Source organism: Rhinatrema bivittatum, chromosome 18 (assembly GCF_901001135.1).
Source record: "Rhinatrema bivittatum chromosome 18, aRhiBiv1.1, whole genome shotgun sequence".
Classification (NCBI taxonomy): Eukaryota; Metazoa; Chordata; class Amphibia; order Gymnophiona; family Rhinatrematidae; genus Rhinatrema; species Rhinatrema bivittatum.
In genome coordinates, this window is record NC_042632.1 from 48,172,976 (window position 1) to 48,196,908 (window position 23,933).

General features: G+C 44.9%; 1 protein-coding gene across 12 annotated transcripts in view; it reads right to left on the reverse strand.

Moving 5' to 3' along the window:
- TCF7 (transcription factor 7) overlaps positions 1-19,928 on the reverse strand; it is a 115,384-nt gene extending 95,456 nt beyond the window's left edge. For 7 of the 12 annotated variants that reach the window (XM_029583796.1, XM_029583792.1, XM_029583798.1 and 4 more), the window contains exons 1-3: positions 19,586-19,928; positions 19,410-19,476; positions 18,002-18,111 (exon numbers count right to left, since the gene is read on the reverse strand). In XM_029583796.1, the coding sequence (XP_029439656.1) occupies positions 18,002-18,111; positions 19,410-19,476; positions 19,586-19,789 (381 nt within the window). In that variant the 5' untranslated portion in view covers positions 19,790-19,928. The remainder of the gene's footprint in view (positions 1-18,001; positions 18,112-19,409; positions 19,477-19,585) is intronic. The other 5 variants (XM_029583797.1, XM_029583791.1, XM_029583800.1 and 2 more) reach the window with 3 other exon arrangements.
- Between the last annotated feature and the right edge of the window lie 4,005 nt (positions 19,929-23,933).

Sequence of the window (23,933 nt, forward strand, 5' to 3'; positions counted from 1 at the left end):
TCTAACTGAATTAAAAGAGCCATCTGTGTTTTTGGTTTTTTTTTCTGTATTATCTTGGCAGCTCCAAGTGTCTTCTGTCTGCTGAAAAAGTTAATTCTGGTTTTAACCTCACTCTACAGTCTGCCAGGACTGTTTGCAGATACTTTCAGAGGAGTGCCAGGTGTGCATGTGGTTAACGAACCTCTCATTGCCGACTTCTGCCTGCCTTGCTCACCATAGACTGTTTAAATCTTCCCACAACCCCCGATACCCCCTTTCCCTTCCACACACACACACACACACACACAACCCCACCTCATAAAATCAGATAACAGGTGAAACCGATCACGGAGCGCTCAGCCCCTGCATACAAGGTTTGCAGCTTCCACACGCATGCAGGAGAAGCCTAATTTCTACGGGTCTTCATAGACCCAGTCTGCATGCAGTAAACCACACCCGGGAGGCTGCACTCAACAGGCTCCACATACTTACAGCTGAACGGGTTTGCAGCAGTGACCGCTCTTTATAATAAAGCGGGCTGGTAGCAGACAAATATTTACCGCGACAAGGGCTTGCTAGAGAAGAATCTGGCTGCCATACCAAAACAGCAAACAATGCATACTCAGAGAGACTCAATAGGAGTTTGCTATTGTGAAAAAAACGTTGGTTGGTTGTTTTTTTTTTTTTTTTTTTTGCAGATTAATAAGACAAAATTGCAGGATGTTGCTGAGGGAAATCTAAGTGTTCACAATGGGTTCTTCTGATTTTGGGCACATGTGTTTTTTCAGGCAGCTTTGATGTGAGAGTTTGACGCTTCTCCCAAGGATTCTACAGCCCTGAAACGGGGTCTGTGCGCTCATAGATTTAAAAAAACAAAAAAACAAAAAACAAAACAAAAATAAACACACACACAACAAAACAGTACCCCAGCATCTACCACAGCACTGAATAAAACCTGCTTAGAGAGGTGGTGAAGCAAAAGAAAAAAAAAAAAAAAGACCGCTACCTTGCACTTAAACAGATTTTCTTGGAAATAAGTTTTTTTTAAAGAGCATGCTAAAGCAGCTGCGAGAAAGGTGGAAGCACGAGGCAGATTCATTTTCTTTGATACTCGGAAAGATTACGAATTAAAAGCAAGCTCTCCGTTTGTTTGAAGATGTTTATTTTCATCTTTTGAAACAGCAACAGTGGGCCAGTTATCGCAAGCTTTTTCCTTCCTGCCTTCAAGAGAAATTCTTTTCTCTTTTTTTCACATTTGCAGTTCGTTCGCTGGGTTCTCTCATCCATAAAGTTGCCGGGGGGACGGACGGGGGGAGGACACCTGTGCCTTTCGTGAAACCTGCAGACTCAAGATATCTTCGCCTTGGTGCTACGGCCTCTTTGATGGAGCATGAAAATCCTTGGCTGTGTGCGCCGAAAGATTTCTTTTTTAAATCGAGAACCTGAACTGCCTTAGCAAAGTTTTCGTTTTACTTGGGCTCCCCATAACTATTCACAGTTCTAAGAGTTTTGTAAGCAAGACTACTGTGCAAACAACCGCACGTGGAGTGGGAGCATAAAAATAGGCATTTTCTTGTACCTGTGCAGCATGGCCCGAGGGGGGGGGGGGTCAGCAAAAAGAAAAAAAACGAGTTGATAAAACTCAAGGAATGGCCAAGTGACTGGCAGTGAAGATTCAACACAGAATAAGGATAAAAATCAGGCATTTGGGGTGCTGAGGGATGAAATACTGATGCGCACGGACCAGGAAAAAGACCTCAGGGTGATTGTGCCGACTGATTTCAAGGAAGGGAAACAGTGCGATCAGCCAGTGGCCAGAGCCAGCAGCTTAAAAAAAAAAGTTTGCTATTGTGAAAAACGTTGGTTGGGGTACTGTTATCTCTAATACCTCCATACAGGGCATTGCTGAGGCCTGTGTTGGTTCTGGAGGCACAGAGGCAGAGTACAGGCACCCCAAGGATACCAAATGATGCAGTCGGTACCAAGAACCCTTTGAAATAAGATCTAAGGACCCAGATATGTATGAGAAGAGCAGAACGAAGAGCCAAAAGCTCATGATACGAGACTCTGCAGTAACACTTATGAAATATTTCTTCATGGACAGAGTGGTGAATGCACACAGCAGCCTGTCAGTGGAGGTGGGGGGGACTCAAGAAATTACGGACAAGCACAGAGGAACCTCCGTTGCCAGAAGCGAGAGAGCAAATGTTAAATGATCAACTGGGATCAGACGCAAGAATAAGTAGTAAATCTGAAACCCAGACTGTGACACAGAAGGCGCATCCAGTCTGCCCAATCTGCTTCCCTAGAGGCCACACCGCAGGCCCCTGCTGATCGGTGGCTTTCCCTTCATGTCTTCACCACGAAGGAAACTCCTTGCTTATTCCGTGAAGTCTCCTAGTTTCTCCTCCGCTGGGAAGCTTTTCCGTGCATGCAACCACCTTTCCCTGAATCTACTCCCCTTTGAAAGTAGGCAGACTCGATGGGCCTTACAATCCTTTACCCAACATAGCAGATGATGGCATAAAAATCACCAACTGACCCATTGAGTCTGTGCAGCTAACCCCTGTCCAAACTGCCAAGGACGTATTCCAGCTGCTAGCCATAGATCATGACTGTTAGATATCAACTCTTATTCAAGACAGTTTTATTTTTTCTGGTCTTCCTTCTTTGTATGCTGCCATCTTGGGTAGATGAGCATAGAATTCTCACCCAGAATCCCTTTCTTCCACAAGCATTGTAACAATCTATTCTAAATACATCAACATCTGTCCTCCTCCGTCCCTGTTGCCTTCCCGGCTTGTACTCTGCCACACTGACTTGGCTGGTCTCTGGGCAGTTGTAGCTTAATTTATATAAACTGTTGGAAAATTGAACAGACAGGTTCTATGTTGCAAATCCAGGAGTGATTTTTGCTGGCAAATTCACAGGATGCATTAGGAAATACATTTATAATGGAAAGCAACTGTTTTCTAAGGCTCTGAGCCAGTGACATAATCAACAATACAGATAATAGATGCCTTAAACTAAGCATAACGATTTTATATTTCTATATAAGTTAGACCTTGCTGGTCTTAAACTAACATACTAGGGCTTTCCAGCCCAGGGACTACAGCAATTGGCTACACCACTATTTGGTGGTGGCAGCTTTCCTTGCAATACCCTAAAACCAAATGACCCTGCCTCTGCTTTCAGCCTATGGAGTCACTCAGCACTACGGCCTAGATTCTGTACCTTCTAGTGCCGATCTAAGTTCCAAGTGTTCAACAGCTTGCAGGGACTCTGTGCGGGTGCTCAGCTGTGTTCCTGTCTTGATCTTGCTACCCTGTCCTAATTCTCTGGTTTGGACCCTGGTCTGGTCCTCAACCATTGGATTTTTATTGTCTTGGATTGATTTTAAAGGTATGAAACTCTGCTTTAAGTTACTCTTCTGGAACTCTCACTTGCCTTTAATGGAGCGTGAACCCAACTACAAGGCTGATATTAAAAATAAATAAATAAATAAATAAATAAAAAAGTGCAACAGCTAAATTTAGGGAGCTAAGCTTCTGAATTACTTAAATTCAGCCAAACAGGCACCAACATTTGCTAAAAATAGGTGCTTAAGAGCCTAAATTTAGGCACCTAGTGCTAGAAAACTGTACTGAGCATTAATTTTGCTTCCCCCGTTCTGACCCAGATTTTCTGACTGAGTTTTCAAAGCCATTATGCATAAAACACACAGATTTATGCACGAAATGGCTTTTCTAGAATCATCTGGGGCTCAATATGCATGAAAAAGTGTGCACCTCGCCCAGGTTCGTGCGCACACTTATATGCCCCGGGGTGGGCTGGCATGCGTGCTTTAAGTTTTCCAAAGCGTACAGATGCATGTTAACCCTTTCATTTACTCCCTGTGAACAGCAGGTGTAACTGTGTGCGGGCTACGTTGTGCTGGAGGAAGGGCAATTACCCGACCACTTTCAGAAGTAAATTTACGTGCAGAAGTTTGCTTTGAAAAGGCGAGAAAAGTCTGCGTGCAGACATCCGATGCAGATTTTAGCCCATCCCACCCACGCATAAAACGATCTTCCTTAGGTGTACTTAGTGTGAACAGCGGGCAGACATTCTTACTGTTTGAATGTCTAACGGTTAAAGTTAGAAATACGTGTGTCCCATTCCTCTGCCTTGGGAGCATCTATTACAAATAAAGTATTTTAGGACTGCATAGCCCTCATGAGCTCCACAGAAAAGTCTGAGGCTCCCAAGTAAAGTCAGGGGACAGAAATAGCTGAAGTCAAGCATTAATCCGTTGTATGCACGCCTACCCCGTTTGCGGAAACCTGGATGAGTGCGAGAAGATTTTGTCTTATTATAGTGTTACCACTGGCATAAATCTCCTTTTCTAATAGTTCCTGAGACCTTTTAAAAATTAAAGTGAGATGGCCCAAGCCGCATGCATTTTGTTATCCTCGTGGCAAAACACAGCATCCAAAAAATGATAGCTTGTGAGCTCTTGACACATCAGCAGAGCAAATCAGTACAAAAGGATGGGAAGACGGCCGTCTTTGTGAAACTTTCATCCAGAATTCTTTTCTTTTTTTTAAATTAAAAATAAATAAATAAATAAATCCTTTTGTGCGGTCATTAAAATACTTCCCTTACTGTAATCTTAGGTACCAGTAATGAAGTTGCATTTAACTCTCTCCCCCACAAGTAGAAAACTATGCCTAAGCCTTGTATAATTGCCATTGTGATCTCATTAACATGGGAGAATGCAAATATGAAGTTAGCATGCAGCAGGGGTTTGGCTAATCAGAGCTTGTGGTGTTAACCTCTGTGGAATAAATATTGCGACTATGAGAATTATTTTTTTCTATGGCCTCAGTTGGCTCCTATCTCCTTTCACACATTTTGGAATACTGTGTTTCTTTCTTAGCTTGCAAAGACACCACAGAGAAGAGAGGGTGGCATTCACTGCAGTTGCACCGTTCAGCCATTTGGCATCCTCTTTCTGTTTGCGCTCGGCTTTGTCTTGGGTAGCAATTACCTGTCCCACTGGTTGTTACCTGCTGGTAATGAATGATTTCCTTCACATGTATTATGTAAGTAAAGAGTTCCAAGATATAAAACACACAGCTCTTTTCCTTCATGACAAGAAAGTTAAGTGTGATACATCCAGAGGATGATAGCCCACGAGTCCTGCGACGGCTAAAGTCTACTATTCAGCGAGAGCTGATGAACTGGTAAGGAACCAAATCAAACCACCGTCATCTTGTCTCAAATTATTGTGCATTTCCGTGGCACAGGTTGAGTTGGCACCATTCAACGTGCGACCGGGAGCTTAACGCCCAGTCTTAAAAACGGAGGCTATATGCTACCGGTGGGCAATCTTGCTCAGCATTGCTTATAATTTAGGGACCTACGTTTGCATTTTTATTTTTCCTGGGAATACATATCCATGTTTGTTACATAAAGAACAAAAATTATATTGACCCGGAAAAGGGAGGAGTCATTTCCCTCCCCCCCCCCACCACCCCGATCTCTACCATCTTTTGTTCTTGTTATAACAAGCACTGAAAAATTCCCAGGAAAAATAAAATAAAAACTGGAAAGGCAGATCCCTACCTCTATTAAACAGTGCCGAGTGCATGGTTCTTCCCTATATAGAAAAGGCAGTTGTGAGCAAGTTAATCTTTCTCGGGTGCCAACGTGGGCGCATGCGAGAAGCAGGGGCAGTAACCGCAGAGTGCACACTGCCCCCGTCCCTCCGCACGCCGAGATGCCCGTGCAGTAACCTCAGTAATGCCAGTGAATGCACAGCGCACTTCCCAATTCCCCCCCTATGGGCACGGCCAGCCTCGTGAGTGCATGCGAGAAGCAGGGGCAGTAACCGCAGAGTGCACACTGCCCCCGTCCCTCCGCACGCCGAGATGCCCGTGCAGTAACCTCAGTCATGCCAGTGAATGCACAGCGCCCTTCCCAATCCCCCCCCCCCCCATGGGCACGCCAGCCTCGTGAGTGCATGCGAGGTTTGCTGGCAATGCCGTGAACCGCATAGTGTGCGGCCCACCACCCTTCTGACTCGCTCCGATTTTCGAGTCACAGCGAGGGCCGCGCTTGCCCGAATGGGAGGCAGCGCCGGCAGAAGAGACGGGCTCTGCACTCCTAGCAGCGCACTGGGCCAGCGCACACTGTGCCCTGAAGGCCTCCATATTTATTTATTTTTTTTAAATCATTGAAATTTGTACTCCTCACACCCGGGGTGGCCACTATTCACAACCCTTGTTACAGCATGAACAGAACAGATAGGTCGCTTAAAGCACTATATCCCCTCATGGCTTAAATCTGGAAACTGGTCGGTCTGTTTTCTTTTGATAATTTGCAGTTTTTGCCCCCTTCTTAACTTCCCCTTTCATACACTGCTTTATTTTCCATGCTTATGGACACATAACATTGTACTTTCAGTGCTGGGTCTCTGGATAGCTATTAATCTAGTCTGATGAGCATTGTAATGTCCACCCGCGTGCTAATGTAGTGACCCTGTCGTCAAGCGCCTGCCTTGCCCTGGACGTCGTCATTTCCGACAACGCTCTTTACAGGACTTGGTCACGCGACTTTTCCTTTGGCGTGCGCTTTTGCCATTTAACGCTGGTTTCTGGAAGTGTTGTTGTGGGCGGTGCTGTTCAGTCCAGTACCCGACTGCCGCTTATAAGGGGAGCTTGTTTAAACTTACGAAACGTGATCGAGCATAAATTTCCTAATTGTTGAAAAACACTTTTGTTTGCCTGTTTGGATGTCCCCGTTGATTGCACTCTCATTTGCAGATTTGGTCCCTCCCGATGCAGTTTACGAAAAACACGGTCCACGTTGGGGGCAGCCGTGAATTACCATACCACCGACGTTGCTACGAAGCTAATAAACGACTTCACTTATGATCTGCTTTAAAAATGTGTGGACATTGAAATCTGATCCAGCTCCTCCATTGTAACATTTTTTTTTAAGTGCTTGGGTATCCCTGGAGAAATATAAAATGTTCAGCAGAAAAACACCCACTCCAACCTGTTGCATTTTGGGGGGGCAGGGGAATAAAATAGTGCAAGGTTCTCAGTTTTATTTTTGGCAATCACGGCCTTCTGAACTATCACAAATAATCTGCACAGTACTACACAAAAAAAAAAACTCTGAAGAAAGCTAGCTGGTCATCAGCGAACAGGAAATACCCAGTCTGCAGGTCTTTCCTACTACTACAATCTGGGGGTGGGGAGGGAAAAGTGGGATTTGGTTTCGTTTATTCAATAGTTTTGTATCCAACGATGCCTGCCATGTGGAAGAGTCAGGACGTGGCGGGTCCTCTCCTGACTTTACAAGCCCCATCTCTTATGTCATACTGAGACTGCATTAAATGCCTATCTGCTATTCTCCCCCAAGTGCTGCTCTCACAGCTTACTCTCTCTTTAAGAGCTGTCAGGTGATAAACTTTCACCAGTTTGCCTGCAATTTTTTTTTCCGCAATTCTTTGAAAGTTTATTAGCAACAGCTGCCCCGTTCCGAAGACATCGGCCAATTGCATCAGATCCTTTAAAGCAGTGCTGGAAAGTCACTGGCAGTACATCTCAAAAAAAAAAAAAAAAGAAATTCAACAACCCTGTTTAAAGTTTGGATCACGTCCTACTTCACATAGCAGCTCGGAACAGGATAGGAAACCAACTTTGCCCATCTAATGTAAAGCTTAAGCCATCATCTGAAAATGGAAGCCAAGTCCCAGAGCGACAGCCTTAGCATTATGCACGTCCCACCCACTTTACGTCCTCTGCCGCTCGAGCCCCAGCTGCATCTCATTTTAAATGAAACTTCCGCCTTAATGAGTTTCATGCCAGCTGTAAAGCAATGTTATTTTCTTTAACAGCCTATTACTTTACTTCAGATCTGTGTGGCTTTTCCAAATGCCATAAGCAAGCTTATTTTTAGAAGGAAAGAACTGGTGTTGAATTGGCTTGCCAAAGAGTTGGAATGGGCATGCAACACTCAGACCTACGGTGCCACCTCACTCTGGCCAATCTCAACAGGCTGAATCAGCACTTGGTTTTGCTCCATGACATGCATGGGGGATGTAGTTCCTGCTTAAATCAGAACTATAACTCCATGCACGCAACGGGGCAAAACGAGAACTGCAGTAGTCTGTCTGAGGTGACCTGAGTGAGTTGGCAACCTACTTATAACAAAAAGTTCTGCATTATACTAATAGACTATTAGAACTATGAATCTTAAAGTTTTTTTTGTTTTTGTTAAGGTTTTCACTTTCTTTCCGTTGTAGAAGGTAGAAATATCAGTCGACTTATGAAGGAAAAATTTAGGATTTCCAGCCAAAGAGAATTCCACCTTCAATTTTGGAGCACTAGTACTGTGCTGAGAAACCAACAGGAACAGGCCAGTGGCGCATTTTAGTTTTTTTCTAGAAATACAGAATGCATGCGGCTGAACTGTATTTTAAAATGCTAGCACTGTTCTGCCTTGACAGAGCTACCAAAAGCTGCGGCAGAAATCTGAGTGGCGCAGAGCAAGTCTACAGGGGCCAGTACTAGAATACACCGCAGTCTCTCCCAAGTACACGAAACTCATCGGCTCTTCTCTAGTTGTACCACACAGGGGCATGCAGTTTTTACAGTGCCAGTATGAAGACAGTGCAGTGGTATATTACATATATTTAAAGTGTGAAGACAGCACCATGATAGTGGGCAGAATGACCGAGTTCTGGTTTTGCCCCCTTGCATCTTATTTATAATTTATTTTATTTATTTATTTATATTCTGCCTTTCAGGGCTTCAAAGCGGATTACATTCAGGAACTGTAGCTATTTCCTTGTCTCCAGAGGGCTCCTAATCTAAGTTTGCATCTGAGGCAGCGGAGGGTAAAAGTGATTCCACGTTCTCATGAAAAGCAGGACCAGAGCCCACAGACGCGATGGGAGTGTTTGCTCAGTTTACATTATATGTAACGCTGGTAGATGGGACGTATGATGTCCGCAATCACTGAAGCCTTGCTTTTTCCTCTCTTGGCAAAGCTGACCTGGTGAACGTTTATAAGAATGATCAGGGTAGACGTATCATCCTATCAGCAATCCTGCATCAATGCGCTCTCCCTTCACTATAGTACATTCTGAATGTGTGCATGTGGGTGGCTGGCTGGCCATCACCTCAACTATTTTATGATCAGCACAATTACCACTATCCTGCATCTTTGGGGCACAGCTATTTTTAGGCCTTAACCTTTCATGTGGCCCAGCGATGTGCTTTTTTTTTTTTTTTTAGAAGAGAAAATGTAATGCGTTTCATATGGGCCAGAGTCAATGTCAAATTGCTTTGGATAAGAGGAGTCTTACAGTACAGAAAGAGATCATTTGTATGACTTCCCTTCCATTTGGAGGTCATCTCCTTACAGAGCCAATGTTACCAGCTACTATCACTGATGGAATAACACGGTTTGACAAAAAAAAAAAAACACACACAAGTCCCTTCTCTTAGGAGCTTACACTTCTGCATGCTGTACAGAGGCGTTTCCTGGTCTCTTCTTGCCAATGGATTTAATAAAGCAGATCACACCAGCACTCTGCTGGAAAACAGAATCTGAAAAATGTTATGCATGCACCAGGGTGATTTCTTCTAGAGAAGTATCAAACAATCACAACTGGCAAACTCCATCTGCAGTCCACATAAAGACCATCGGGCAGGGCATACTGGGTCACAATCTCATACTGCATTATAGTTACAGCCTCAAAAACTGGGAAAAAGCTCAGGGCTAGATTTTCAAAAACGTACGTGCGATTTTATAACATGCGTGCGCCGGCACTCCATCTCCCGGCCTGCCCCTTTTCGGGAGACCTGCGCTTATGCGCGTACCAGCCTTTACGCGCGTGTGGCCTTCTGAAAATCCGCCCTCACTGATGTTCGCAATGCAGTGACAGTCACTGAATATCCAGCTATGTTCAGTGGCTGCCACTTAGTCAGATAATCAGCTAATTACCTAGCCTGATAAGTGGCTTATCTAGTGGGCAGATCGGATAAGTAGTCCCATCCCACCTAATTTAGCCCTAGATTCATCAAAATGCTGTAAACAGGGCAGAAATAAACGCCCGTGATAGAAAAGGGGGCGTGGTTAGGCTAATTTCCCTGCTCCCGCATTATTTTTCATATCGCGCACCGAGTAATCCACCACAGGCGTGAAACCGACTGAAAAGATTTTCATTGCAATGAGAGAGAGAGCAAGTTTACTATTTATATCACTGTAAGAGAGGGGGGCACTTTTACATAGAAAATCGGAGGTACGAACAGCAAAGCTGACACGAGTGATGTCATTTGGAGTGATGAAAGGTAAAAAGAGTTGATGTGTACACTGTACTCTCTACCTAGCTTGAGTGCAGGTTTCACTTATCCTGCTAAGTAGCAACAAAAATGAGGATAGTCAGCAGCATAGCCATGGTACTGAATATCCTATGGAAGTTGGCCGGATAAGACTTATCTGGCTAAAATTGCAGTTTCTTTTGAACATTGAGCTCTACGTGCATTGTTTGGAAGGGAATAAGTATCCATAGAAAGCAGGCGTAAGTCTCTGTGGGAACTTTCCTCCCCTGGGCAGTTATTCAGAGACTTTCCTTTCTGAGAACTGGTGCATAGTCCGTGGGTTAAAACGTGCGTGGATTTTTACCAACACTTGAGAATTGCTCCATGTAGGCGGAGGTGCTCTGGCAGAAAATCCGGGTCAGCACATTCAATCGACATGCCTACCTCCTTATTTTAGGTTGGCCACCGACTAAGCTTTTGAAAATCTACCCCAGGTAGGCACAGTGGGATGGTATATTTTTTCCATAACTTGTAAGGTACCCACTGCCATCTTTAGATCTCATGTATGTAGATGAGTGATGGATGACCTCTAAACTCAAGAAAGGGCAGGGTCAGGTGTCCAGTGAGTATTGTAGCTGTATTCAACCGAAGCAAATTTGTTCACGATCCACTCCTTAGATATTGCTATTCCTTGCCACATAAAAGTTTCCTTTTTTTCTTGCATCAGTTGGTTACCTTTCCCAGAACGCCCTTGAGAATTTGATAAATCAATGACTGGGTCGGGTGATGTTTGCTGTGCACTTCTGCCAGCATCTGCCATCTCGGCACAGAGCAAGGCAGAGACCTGGGGAGAACTCGGGTAGGTTCTCCTCGTGCATGTCTGAATTTATCCCTAATGCTTTGTTGAGTCGTCAGAACAAGTTTCTGTACGTGTGTTACCATCTGACCCGATTAACCGTTATAAAAAGGTGCCTGCGGGTTACTGATCACCACCATGCAGCTATAGAGGACTGGGCAAAGAAATGAAGAGCCACTAGTGGCTGAAGCAAGTAGTATATCTGTCAGGAATCCTCATGTTCTGGGTGCTGGTGGTGCACAAAACATTTAATATTAAGTTTTAGTGACCTAAGTGCTCAAATACTGCAAACTCCTGGCCAGTATTAATAAGGATCAGATTTGAACTGATAATTTAGAATTAAGGAGGTGGATATTCAAAAGCCATTTCAACAGATAAAGTTATCCATCTAAATGGCAAATTTTGGAATATTCAGCCTCTTTTTTTTTTTTTTTTTAATTTAGATAAGAAAAACCCCCAGAACCTAACTGGGAGAAGCTCCTTATCCGGCTAACCTAGCAAGATAAGTTGTGATATTCAAACTTATCAGACTACGGTGTCTGGCTAACTTTAGACTTCTCCGGGTACATTCAGCAGCAGAGCTGCGCCACTGAATATCTCGGCTAAGACTTGTTTGCTAACTTACTTAGCCACCTGCGCCCGAATATTGACCTCTGTGGTTTCTGTCTTCCCCCCAAAATGTTATTCTTGTGTGTCTGGCAGACCAGTCTTATTTTAAAAACATGCAGTATAAGTAGGGAGAAGAGATACTAGAGATCCAAAGTTTCGGGTGGGTTAGCAGTCTGTTTTGGCGTTTTATGGATTTGCATTAAGATTCCTGGCTCATTGCCCCCCCGAGACACACACTAAAAACAGGAGGACTCTGTCTCATTGCAGGCCACTGTTTCTTCTTGCTGTCGCACTAAGAGTGCCCCATGGCCCCGCCCCTCTCTTGCTTTCTCCAGTTCTCCTTTCCTGTTCACTACTTTCTCTTTCTTTGATTTTTCGTCATGCTTGCTAATCCCTTTACTTTCACTTATCAAATGTTCTGGTGCCCTTTTGCCGCCCCTGCCTCCCTCCCAGTATGAAGCCAAGACCCCCCACCTCCCCGGTCGAGAGAGACTCACTGTGAAACAAAAACGGAGGAGACCAGGCGGAGCGGGAGCCCACGACGTAATGAGAACAATTTTAACCGCATCGCAAAGGTAATTGCAAAATATGAACCAGTCACCTACAAGTCATAATGTCGACTCGTATTAATTTGACCCTCGGTTCAAAAAAGAGGGCACAAGAGGAAAAAACTGCACATCTCTACGTCATCCCGGTGATGGTTTTATGGGTAAGGGACGTCAAGGAAATAATGCGACAGCTTGGAGGGGGCAATTTTCAGACCCTCCCCGTCAGGTGCTATTTACCCTGCAAGCTTTGTGCCAGCTCTCAAAATCTGTACTCCTCTTGCAAAAACAAACAAACGATGCGGCGTGGACTTCTCCTGCCCCTGGCTGCGAGCTGGCACAAGCCACTGCTGCGTTTCAGCTCAGACACTATTCCATTTCACCTGCCCATAGCTCAGATTTCTACCCAAAACCTTTTCCGTACACGTAACGGAGTTGCATAAAACGTGAGCACTGGATAAAGCAGTCACTTTCAACACCAAGAGAAAGAAAACATATTAGAGTCCCACACACCGTTAGCAAGGGCATATGTCTAAGCATTATTTTAACAGTGGGATACAGTTTTCAGATTATACACATAAACCGGCACAGTAAAGTAGAAGGGTGTCAACACAGCACTGCATGATTAAGTGCTTGATTGACCCAAACATTCTAGACTTAGAAACGTTTCTGGCAGAAATGTTTCTATCATCTTTGGCAAAGAAAAATAATTGTATGCTCTGTTAGTTTAACAATGTGGCAGTGGCCCTGTGTATCTCAGGAAAACCAAATAAATCCCCTTGACACAAATGCTGACACCTCCCCCCCCTCCCTCCCCGACCCTGAATCAGTATGCAGTCTTTATCCAGACATCACCAGCACCTAGAACTGGGATAAGAACATAAGAAATTGCCATGCTGGGTCAGACCAAGGGTCCATCAAGCCCAGCATCCTGTTTCCAACAGTGGCCAATCCAGGCCACAAGAACCTGGCAAGAACCCAAACACCAAGAAGATCCCATGCTACTGATGCAATTAATAGCAGAGGCCATTCCCTAAGTAAACTTGATTAATAGCAGGTAATGGACTTCTCTTCCAAGAACTTATCCAAACCTTTTTTAAACCCAGCTGCATTAACTGCACTAACCTCATCCTTTTTCACTCAATGCTTGACTGTGCATTGAGTGAAAAAGAATTTTCTCCGATTAGTCTTAAATGTGCTACTTGTGCCACTTCATGGAGTGCCCCTTAGTCCTCCTATTATCCGAAAGAGTAAATAACCAATTCATATCTACTCGTTCAAGGTCTCTCATTATTTTAAAGACCTCTATCATGTCCCTGAGCATGTGCACGCCATGATGTCATTTTGAAGTAAAGGCAAGAAGTCAAAACACACTTGCCCACACTTCCATCATAATGCCTCATTTGAAATAAGCTTAAACACATGTGGCCCTACAGCATAGCAAGCAATGGGGAAAGTACAGCAAGCTCAAAATGCTACCTTGAAACCCATCAGGCCCCAGAACAAATGTTATATTTGCACAATGAAAATGAAATAATACCCTAAGTAGAGGAAAGCAAACCAACTAGAAAAAGAACAGTTTTGATAATTATGCCCGAGTCATGGAAACTATTCAGACATCTTTCTGACCAATCACGAAGATCACTACAAAGAGAAATAAGAAGCGGTGAACACATCCTCAGAAGAAGCTTCATTTAGAAATCAGCTGAATCTTACCAAACAAACAAACACTTTCATTAAGCTAACAGGATGCCAACTAAATACAAGAGCAATCTGCACACCCACCCACACTTTTTCCTGCTGCAAAGTGAACACAACAAGCAATAGAGCTATTGACAACCAAGACCTGCATGCAGAGAGCTAGCGGCTGGAGGAGATTTTGACCGCTCAAGAATAGAGCCTGGTCCTGGAAGCTGCAGGCCAGACTAGGTACCAGAGGGCTGCAGCAGACCTCTTACAGAAAGGATGAAAGTTGGCTTTCTGGGGTCCTAAGGAAGACGTGGAAGTCTTGGTCCATGAAGTGGCCTCACACTTCCTACACTCTAGAACCACTAGAGAGCAGTGAAGATGAAAAAGTTCAGGATTATTGTCAACAACATTGGAGAGGCACACAGGAAGATGGAAGAGGAGAGGTCATGTAGTATGTAATGCAATCAGAAGAAGGTGCTATCCTGCAAGGATGGAAGGGAGTTGCCTGTCCCAGAACAACTAGCCTTACTAGAGGGTATAGTCACTGGAAACAGAACCGTCGACCTGGTAAGAAGCCATCATAACACTCACATATGGACTTGTAAGATACAGGTCAGAAGAATGTATTGTATAACGTGGGATTGGACATGATAGAAACCTTGCTCTACAAACAGTGATAGGAAAGAACTATTCTGCAAAGCACGCGATATATATTCAGAATTGTTATAATCAATGCAAACATAGGGTGACAGCCATTGTGACATTTCCTAAGCAAATGTGCACTTACAGGAGGCAATAGGATACCTTGTAGGAGTCCTGGAGATAATCATGCAGACAGAGATAGATTGTGGATGACATCTTGTCCACCCATGAACTCTCAACACAACCTCGAAACCCACGAGACACCGCTTAAGAACTTTTCCAATATATAACTTCCTTGTCATTCCTGTTGATTCTACCACTGTTACCTAACTTTTCAACTACTATACTCTCTATTGAAACCCTGTTACTTTTTCCCACCTATTTTGATTACTGTAAACCATTACGATGGCGAAACCGAATGACGGCATACAAAACATGTTAAATAAATAAATAAAAATATGAAGATGGATCAAGCACACTAGATTAAAGTTAATATTGTAATTGTAAAGAGGTTCATGATAATGCACACTAGTGTTCTATAAAGTATCACATATCCACAAATGTTAAGTCAGGTCTAACTTATAACACTGCCTTTCAGATCTCATTGATGTCCGACTTGATAACCCAGTTGTTGTTGTTGTTCTGCTGAAGTGAGAGACTGCCAAATACAGTGTGGTTGACATATTTTTCTATGGCAGAGGAAATACCAATGTCCTATTTTACAAAAGAACAGAGCAAAGCCAAGCCCAGAAGAGGTCATCAAGTGAGAGAGATCGCCAGGGCTGCAGAAAATAAGGTATTTTGTAACTTTGTGGTTTTTAGTCACTGAAAGGATGCCACATTCACAGGTAGAGATGGTAGACAGGCCCATCTGACTCAGAAGCAACTGGGCCCAGTTTGGAGGTGGCTCAGATGGCTACAGGAGAATTTAGCAAGGTTGAAGCTGGATGTCATCAAGTCTGCATTTTTCAGTCCCATCTGGAGATCAAGGAGAGAGACTTCCAAATCCCTGGAAACGTCTCTGATGATTAAGTTCTCTCAACCTGATATTAAACACCAACATGGGTGGCTGATGTAGGGATCGTCCAGCTAAGCATTCATTGACTACACAAGCCATGTCCCTGCATTGCCTTTCCCTGCCTTCACTCTGCAGGCACGCGAGGAGCAGGGTCAGTGATGGGGGTCCAAGTGAGAACACCATCCAACACAACCTGCAGGAGGAGGAGGGAAGATGGCTCCTTCTAGGCCCAGATCCGTTTCTTCAGTCATAGATCTCGCCCTCTCTCTCCTGAGTCTACCCAAGAGAAGTTCTAAGACAGACCTGGAGGAGTAGGCCAGTGGTCAGGGCAGCAGGGCTGAGAACAGGGGAGACCAAAGTTCAAATTCCACTGACACGCCACTTCACTTTCCATTGCCTCGGGTAAAAACTTAAGGGCCCCCGTTTACTAAAGGTTTCTCTCATTTTGCATCTAAGGAAAGATACCTGCTTAAACAGGGCTTTTCGACTGTAAGCCCACAAGGGACAGGGAAGTATCTACTGTACCTGAATGGAGCTCGCCTTCAACTACCAATGAAAAGTATTCAGAAATGAACTGAGCAGTTATTGGAAAATGAGAGGAAACCATGACCAACAAACGGAACTTATGTATTTTTCTGACTGATCAATGTAGAACCGACCATAAGCCGCATCCATATGCGAGGTACACGTGACTTGACATGAGGGTAAGATGTTCTTGCCTCCTTGACTGTGTCTAAAATCACAAAAAGAGTAACTTGAAGAGTGCCTACAGAGTTTCAACGTAGAATCTGGATGCAGCATGGGTTAGTGGCATCATGCTTTTGGTCCAGTCTAGTCTCCTAGGATTATAGGATTACCTGTTCCCAATACGTGTTTGTTGTCTATCCCCCCCTTTTTTTTTTAATTTTATTTGTCAAATCTCTGCTATTCAGATTTCCCCTTCCCCTACAAACTACTGGCCCTGAAACCAAAAAGAACTGCGATGCTTGAAGGCCTTAAATGTCTTAAGCTGTCAGCACATCCTCAGACTCTCTTCTCTGTTTTCAATCTAGCTTTGGCGTCCTGGCAACAACAATTCATCAGTGAAATCCATACCAATTAAAAACACACGCCCCAATGTCTATAACTTGGCTGCTACACCCATAGAAACATAGAAATGACGTCAGAAAAGGACCAATCGGTCCATCCAGTCTGCCCAGCAAGCTTAAGGTAGTAATTCCACTCTGTGCAGGTTACTCCCATATTTCTCTTAAGGGTAGTAACTGATGCTCTGTGCAGTTCTCCCCAAACCTTTCGATACCCATAAACGTTTCAGCTAGTAACATTTTTTTTTACTGGGTGGTGAGCTTTCTTGAAAATTCAGAGAGCGTTGCTGGACGTGCTTTGCTAATGGACTTGGCCGCAGAAGCAGTCCTGTGCTTTTCCCCTTATGCCGGAGTACCCCAGGTCATAGAAGTTGGGGTCCTAAGGTAAAGGATTTTTCCTGTAAGCAGGACAGTTTCCAAATCTGTTTTCTGCCTCTGGAAGTTGTTTGGCAGACAGGCAGATTATCTTCCCTTATATATATACAGAATTTGCAGAAAAAGTGCAAACTAGAATATAAAAGATTTGGGAAAACGTACGTCTTACGTATAATGCTTCACATTAACTGTTAGCATTAATAAGCAAGCATGCTGATTAAAAAAAAAAGCACACATTTCAATATGGGCTATAAAAGACACAACATGTAAAAATGATAAGACATCACCTGGGGCAGGAAGAATAAAATCAGGACATGAATAGAGGCATATGAGGTACCAGGCAGGTTTCTCCGACAGGGTCTCAGAAGCGCAGAGAGCCGAGGATGTGACACTTTACTGTGCACAAAGACTGCCTTCAACACTTTTTCAGATGTAGATTCTGCGGCGTGCTGAAGCTTTGCTGTTTTTTTGTGCCATGCAAACATCCTACAAAAGAACTTTCTTCAAACACTGCCCTGTCATGAGCGAGGCGGCACGAGGATTTGTGATGTTCATCTGACAATTTCACCATCCAATATGGCACGGAGAAGGGCCAGGCCATCCACATAACAAGATTGAGGGCCCTCAATCACGCACACACATTAAGCTATAAACAAATCTGGTTGTTCATAACCTTCCAGTGAATTTAAATTAACAGAAGTTAATTTCCTGAAAGTGAGACTATTACATCTAGCATTTCCTGGGACGTTATTCCAGGCAATTCCATGAGCACCTGATCAGATCAGATTATTAATTCTAAAATTCGTCTGCGCCAACATCCCTGGGCTTTTCAACAATCGACTTGCAGCTTCAGGAACGAATAGCTTGAAATAAAATGCACTCACCAAGGGCGACACGGATGCATTTGGAAGATAAGAGTCGGACAGCATGAGGAAGGGGTATCCGGAGTACGCCGACCCCCTGTACATTCCCGAATCCTGAGGCTTTATACCTGCTGGGAGGAAAGGACTTGTATTAACTTCACCAAGGGCAAACATTTCAGGCTGATTGCAAAGCAAAAAAATCACTGCGCGGGCAGGCACGGAAAATAAAATAATTTTTGTTCCCCGCAGCTTCAACCAAGCAATGTCCCTAAATTCAAACGGTTCATGCCATCCTTGGGCAGACCCTGCTGTACTCCGGCAACGAGAAACGAAAACCACAAATGCATTTCGGAGGGTATGCGCTGTCCATGTACTTCAGTTGATGAGAGAGAAGGCATTAATGGCACGGGGGGAAATAAATCGGAGGACAGCAGCAGCAGCAGCAGCAGCAGCGCTGCTTTCCTGCGGGCTAAGCGTGCAGCGTTTTAGGATTGCAGGGCCGTTTCAGCGCGGAGGAGGAGGGCGGCGATCGGCGTTTACCCCCTGGAGCCGCAGAAGGGCGAGCGATGGCTACTGAACTCTCACGGGCTGTGACAGTAACCGACAGGAAGCGACTCTCCGGCTCGGAAATCAAAGCGAAGTGAGGCAGCCCTGCAGCGAGGTGGCATTTCCTGGCATCACCTTCCCTCCGGTGGTAGGAAGGGCTCTCCTTGTCATTGCAAGCAGGGCCCCCCCCCCACCCGGTGCAGCAGCAGCACCTTCCTCGCCCTGGAGAGCCCCCCCCCCCCGAGGAAGGGGGTCTCCTGCAACAAAAGAAAGATCAGGACCACAAGCAAGGAAGGGGGATAAACGAGCAAGTGCCTCTGATCTCCCGAGGGTGGCACGGGAGATCAGAGGCAGGGGGGGTGCCCGATCCTCGGTCCATGCCTCATCCTAACGAGTTTAGGGGGGGGGGGGGGTGCCCGATCCTCGGTCCATGCCTCATCCTAACGAGTTTGGGGGGGGGGGGTGCCCGATCCTCGGTCCATGCCTCATCCTAACGAGTTTAGGGGGGGGGGGTGCCCGATCCTCGGTCCATGCCTCATCCTAACGAGTTTGGGGGGGGGGGGGTGCCCGATCCTCGGTCCATGCCTCATCCTAACGAGTTTGGGGGGGGGGTGCCCGATCCTCGGTCCATGCCTCATCCTAACGAGTTTGGGGGGGGGGGTGCCCGATCCTCGGTCCATGCATCATCCTAACGAGTTTGGGGGGGGGGTGCCCGATCCTCGGTCCATGCCTCATCCTAACGAGTTTGGGGGGGGGGGGTGTGCCCGATCCTCGGTCCATGCCTCATCCTAACGAGTTTTGGGGGGGGGTAGCACCCAGGGCCAGGTTTAAGAGGGGACGGCGCACAGGCAAAGGGTTCAATGCACCCCCCCCCCTCACTCACCCTCCTCCATGTGCTCGGCGGGCTTCTGCGGGTAGAGGCGGGCGGCATCCCGCGCGCACCTGATGGCCTGCGAAAGAAAGAGGGGGGGGGGGGGGGACACATACGAAGTCAGCTCGGGTTTGCTTTCCTTAACGAAGGTGGCGGCGGCGGCGGCTGCTGAAGAGCGGGCGGCTCACCTCGGGCTCTGCGGCCGGCGGCGGCTGCTGCTGCTGCTGCCCGCCCTCCGTCTCGTTCACCAGCGACGACTTGAGGTCCGCCAGGTCGCCCTCGGTGAAGGCGCTCTCCCGGCTCTTCTCCTCCTGCTCGCCCTCGTCCTTGAAAGGGATGAGCTCGTCGTTGGCGCCCAGGTCGTCCCCTCCGCCGCTGCTGAGCTGGGGCATGGTGGCCGGGGGGGGGGGGGCGGCTCTGCTGCCCCGGCTCCCTTCTCGCCGGCGGCGCACGCACGCGACAGTGGCGCCCGAGCTGGGCTGCCAGGCGGCCCCGGGCGGGAGCGCGAGGAACGGGAACAGGGGGGGCGGGCGCCCGACATCAAAGGGCAGCGCCGGCTGATTGACAGCCGCGCGGAGGGAAGGGCGGAGCGCGCGCGGCGCTCTTACAGGGGCAGGCGCGCGCCGCGGCCCCGAGAATGGCGCGCGCACATCTGTCAAACCCTGAACTTTTACAAGAAAAAAGCATTGCAGGAGCTCTCTTTCTCCCAAAAGTTTATAATCCTTTTTTTTTAAAGGGGGATCTTAAAGATCCCCATCTCCCCGTGTGTAGGCAGACTAAGCTTTTTTTAATTATTTTTATAGTGATTCTTAAAGAAGACAGACAGTGAAACTTTTCTATGCATAACTGACCAAATAAAATTAAACACAATTGCCTGCTCACATTTCACCGCTCGAAGTTTCAGAAAAGCCTAAGCGACGCGAGGGAGCTGTTCTGTCATCCTTTATGTTCGTACATAGTGCGATCCGCAATGCATTTACATTCGCGGTTCAGAATACACAAATTCTGATTATATAGCATGCTTTCACATTTCTAAAGTTATTCTGTAGAGCTCGTCTTGCACTAAGTGAATTTAAGAAAATGCATCTCAAAAGAGCACGGTTCCAAAGCACACCCAGCAAGTTAGAGCTGCTATTTAAAATGGCATATTTCCAGTTTCAGCTCTGAACGCTGAGGTTTTGGGGGGGGGGGGTGATTTCTTTGGGGGGGAGGTTGATGATGGACGACTGTTTACAGAAGTTCTGATTTGGAGCTTCCTCAACTTCATGAAATTCAGACGTGACATTGGTCTTCAATAAATTAGTATTTTCCAGTTTGCTCACGGGGTAGGAAACATGAAATTAACATCGCAGCCGCCAAAACATATATTTATATGCTACTGTCCTGGCGACAGTCATAGTCATAGATTTCAAATGTAAGGTATAATTGAAGACCACAGATCTGCTAACTTCATTAGCACATTGCAATAGTTGATATACATATATGGCACACATTTGTCAGCTACAGCCCCTGCAAATGTGTTTTTCTGATTTGCTAGAATTATGTCTTTCTCAATCTATGTACATTTTCATTTTCTCGTGTGGCGACAATATATTCCTTTAAAAATATCCGCAACAATTTGATCCAACAAAACAGTCTTTTTTTTTTAAGATTCATTTAATAAACAGCATAATGATACTTTTTTTTGTTGTTCAGAAAATTCTCACTTTTAATTGCTTGAGGTGGTTACACTGGAATGAAATGTTACTTTTTTTTTTCTAATGCAATGGGTTCTATACACCGCCTTCCGTTTTCGGGTTACTCCACATATTGAACTCAGGAAAAAGAAAGGAAGGAATAACAGGGCATGAAATGCTCGCTGGGATTTTGGTTCCCCCCCACCCAAGCAGATCTTTTTGCTATGCATGTGAAGAAAAAAAAAATCGTCTTGAGATTTACATCCTTCTCGAATGGAGATAAAACCTTGGCCATGGCATGGAAACCTGTTGTAATCTGTGATCCGGGAAACAAAGAAGCCTCATTAATGCGCAGACCTGGGCGAGCCTTTGATGTTGGCTAGCATAGCATTTTCAGTCTTGCTGCCATTTGCATTTAAACATTCATAAAAAAAAAAAACCCATCATCTCTGCTTCCTTCGCCTTAAGCAATTTAGGAGCAATAAGTATAGCTTCTATTTAAGGAAGCCCACTGTGGCAAGGCTTAGAATACAAATATCCCAATCTTCAGACACAGCCAATATTTTATCCTATACTTATGATCGCTGCCTCTAACAGTATTATACACAGTGGCCCAAAATAAGAAGCATCAAATCTGGCTTGTTTCCCTCAGTCTCCACAGTGCAAGCAAAACGTTTACAAATAATGATTCGTTTGTCAAACATTGTTTTATTGCATAGGAATATAATGAAGGCATTTATTGAGGGACATAGCTGTCTCGTTTTTAGAAATTCGCTGGTGCCAAATGTTCCTTCTGTGGCTAAAAATGTGCCAGGAGAGTTCCTTATTTTTTCCTGGTTTGTTTGTTTTTTTGTTTTGCAAACAAAATTACCCGAAAAGCGCTTCTAAATTGGAGAAGAGACTATGCATACATTTTGTGCTGCTTCCACAATGGCCAATAAGGATTAATAAAGGAAAGTATTTTCTATAACTGAAGAGTGTCACTAACATCTTAAAGAGAAACCTACGCCTGCCTATTGGGTATCTTTCAAAAGCCCACACTACACGACACCTTATCCAGTGAGGTACAGGTTTTAAAGTTGTTATTACAATTCTTTTATCCCCTGGGTGTGGTACTATTCTGAGTACTGTTAGTGTTCATACAGATTTTGACGGTAGCAGGCAGGTGAGCTAACAAATATTTATCTTTTTTATAAAACTTGCCAATCAAGTTAACATTTTGGGGTTTTATATTTTTTATATGAGAGCAGCATACAGCCATATACAAAAACAGAAAAGATAATTCTATTTTCCCATTTCTCTGATTACAGAGACACAGTCATAGGTGACTTTTATTAATGGTAGAGCATGCATAAATATTTAAAAAAAATCTTTCCTTCACTGGTCTTTTATTGTCCTAGATGGGGATTGTTTGGATGTAACTAAAATAAAGGAATTCATTTGCTTGTTGGGTATTTTTTTTTTCTGTTTCAAGGAACAGGAATTGCCTGGCTGACAAGAGTTCATTATGGTAAACCCTTGCATATTCCAACATTTCATTAGGATTATAATAATGTCCGTCTCAGGTCTGCAGCAATACAGCTTGGGCAGAGAACCTGCTTGCCTCTGACATTTCACCAGAAATCTGGCTCTGCAGGGCGAGATCTCAAAAGTGCTCACTCCCGTTCCTTTCTGCTAAGCTGTTATGTTTCTATTCTGTAAGCAGGTCTTATTGCAATGTCATTTAAATTCCGGGATCAGAATAAATGTGTCGCAAATGATGTCAAATGCAATGGGATCTGATTGGTTCGTGCAGTGTGTGAAATCTGATGTGTGACGTCATAGTCCAAGGGAAAGGGAGGCTGGGGATCGTGTGGGGGGATGAGGTCGGGCGGACCGGAGGGGCTTGATGATCCGGGTCTGAGGTTGTATTCCATGAAAGCGGTAGGAACAGGAGTTGGAGGTTACAGCATTGCAAACCACTCACCCTTCCTTCCCCCTGGGTGAGGTGATAGGAGGAAAACAAAGGGGGGCAATGGAAGAACGAGTGGGGACCTTGGAGGCTGAATGTTCAGGAAACATCCTTGCTAGTGTTTGCAGCAGTTTATAATTATCACAAAACTTGGAGGTAAGACATAGTGGGGCTGGGTGCTGCTCTAAGCCTGAGATATTACTGCTCATTTACCCAAAGAAACCCAAAACTCTGATATCCCACAAGCAGCCAGGCTTCTACAGCTGAGAGCTGGGATATATATCTAGGGACCTTCCTTTTCAGTGTTTCTTTTATTTGTTCTGGGGAAAAAAATCAGAGGGAAAATAACTTTTGTTATAATACACAGGAGAAAAATCAGTGGAAAAGTCATTTTTCCACTGAATATTTAATGTTACAATATTGAAATTCCCAGGAAAAATAAAATAAAAGCTGAAAATGAAGGTCCCTAAATATAGCCTTGCAGTGGCCTCCAACTGGACAATGAGTCTTCTATGAGTCTTCTATGTTCTTATGTTACTATATTGCACCACTCAGCTCCAGTGTGAAGACATTTGTGATGCTCTTGCTATCCCAGAGATTCAGAGGAATTGCAGAATTAAAAAAACCAATAACTGCAAAGCAGAATTTTAACAGAACACTAGTGCTTGCCTTGTCTTGTGTTTTTTTTAATTGGTGATTTAAAAAAAATATCCACTGGGGAAGCCCGATTAAGACAAATACTTTTTTTTGTTATAGATAAGGTTCTAGCATTGCCAACAGCAGTGGAGGGTGGGGGAGGGGAAGCTCTGAAAATTATAGTGCTGTTACCAGGGAGTACATTGCAGCAGGCACCTTCCATTGAGTCACAAGATGCTGTACTTTCAGAGAGAGGGGCACATTTTAAATTCT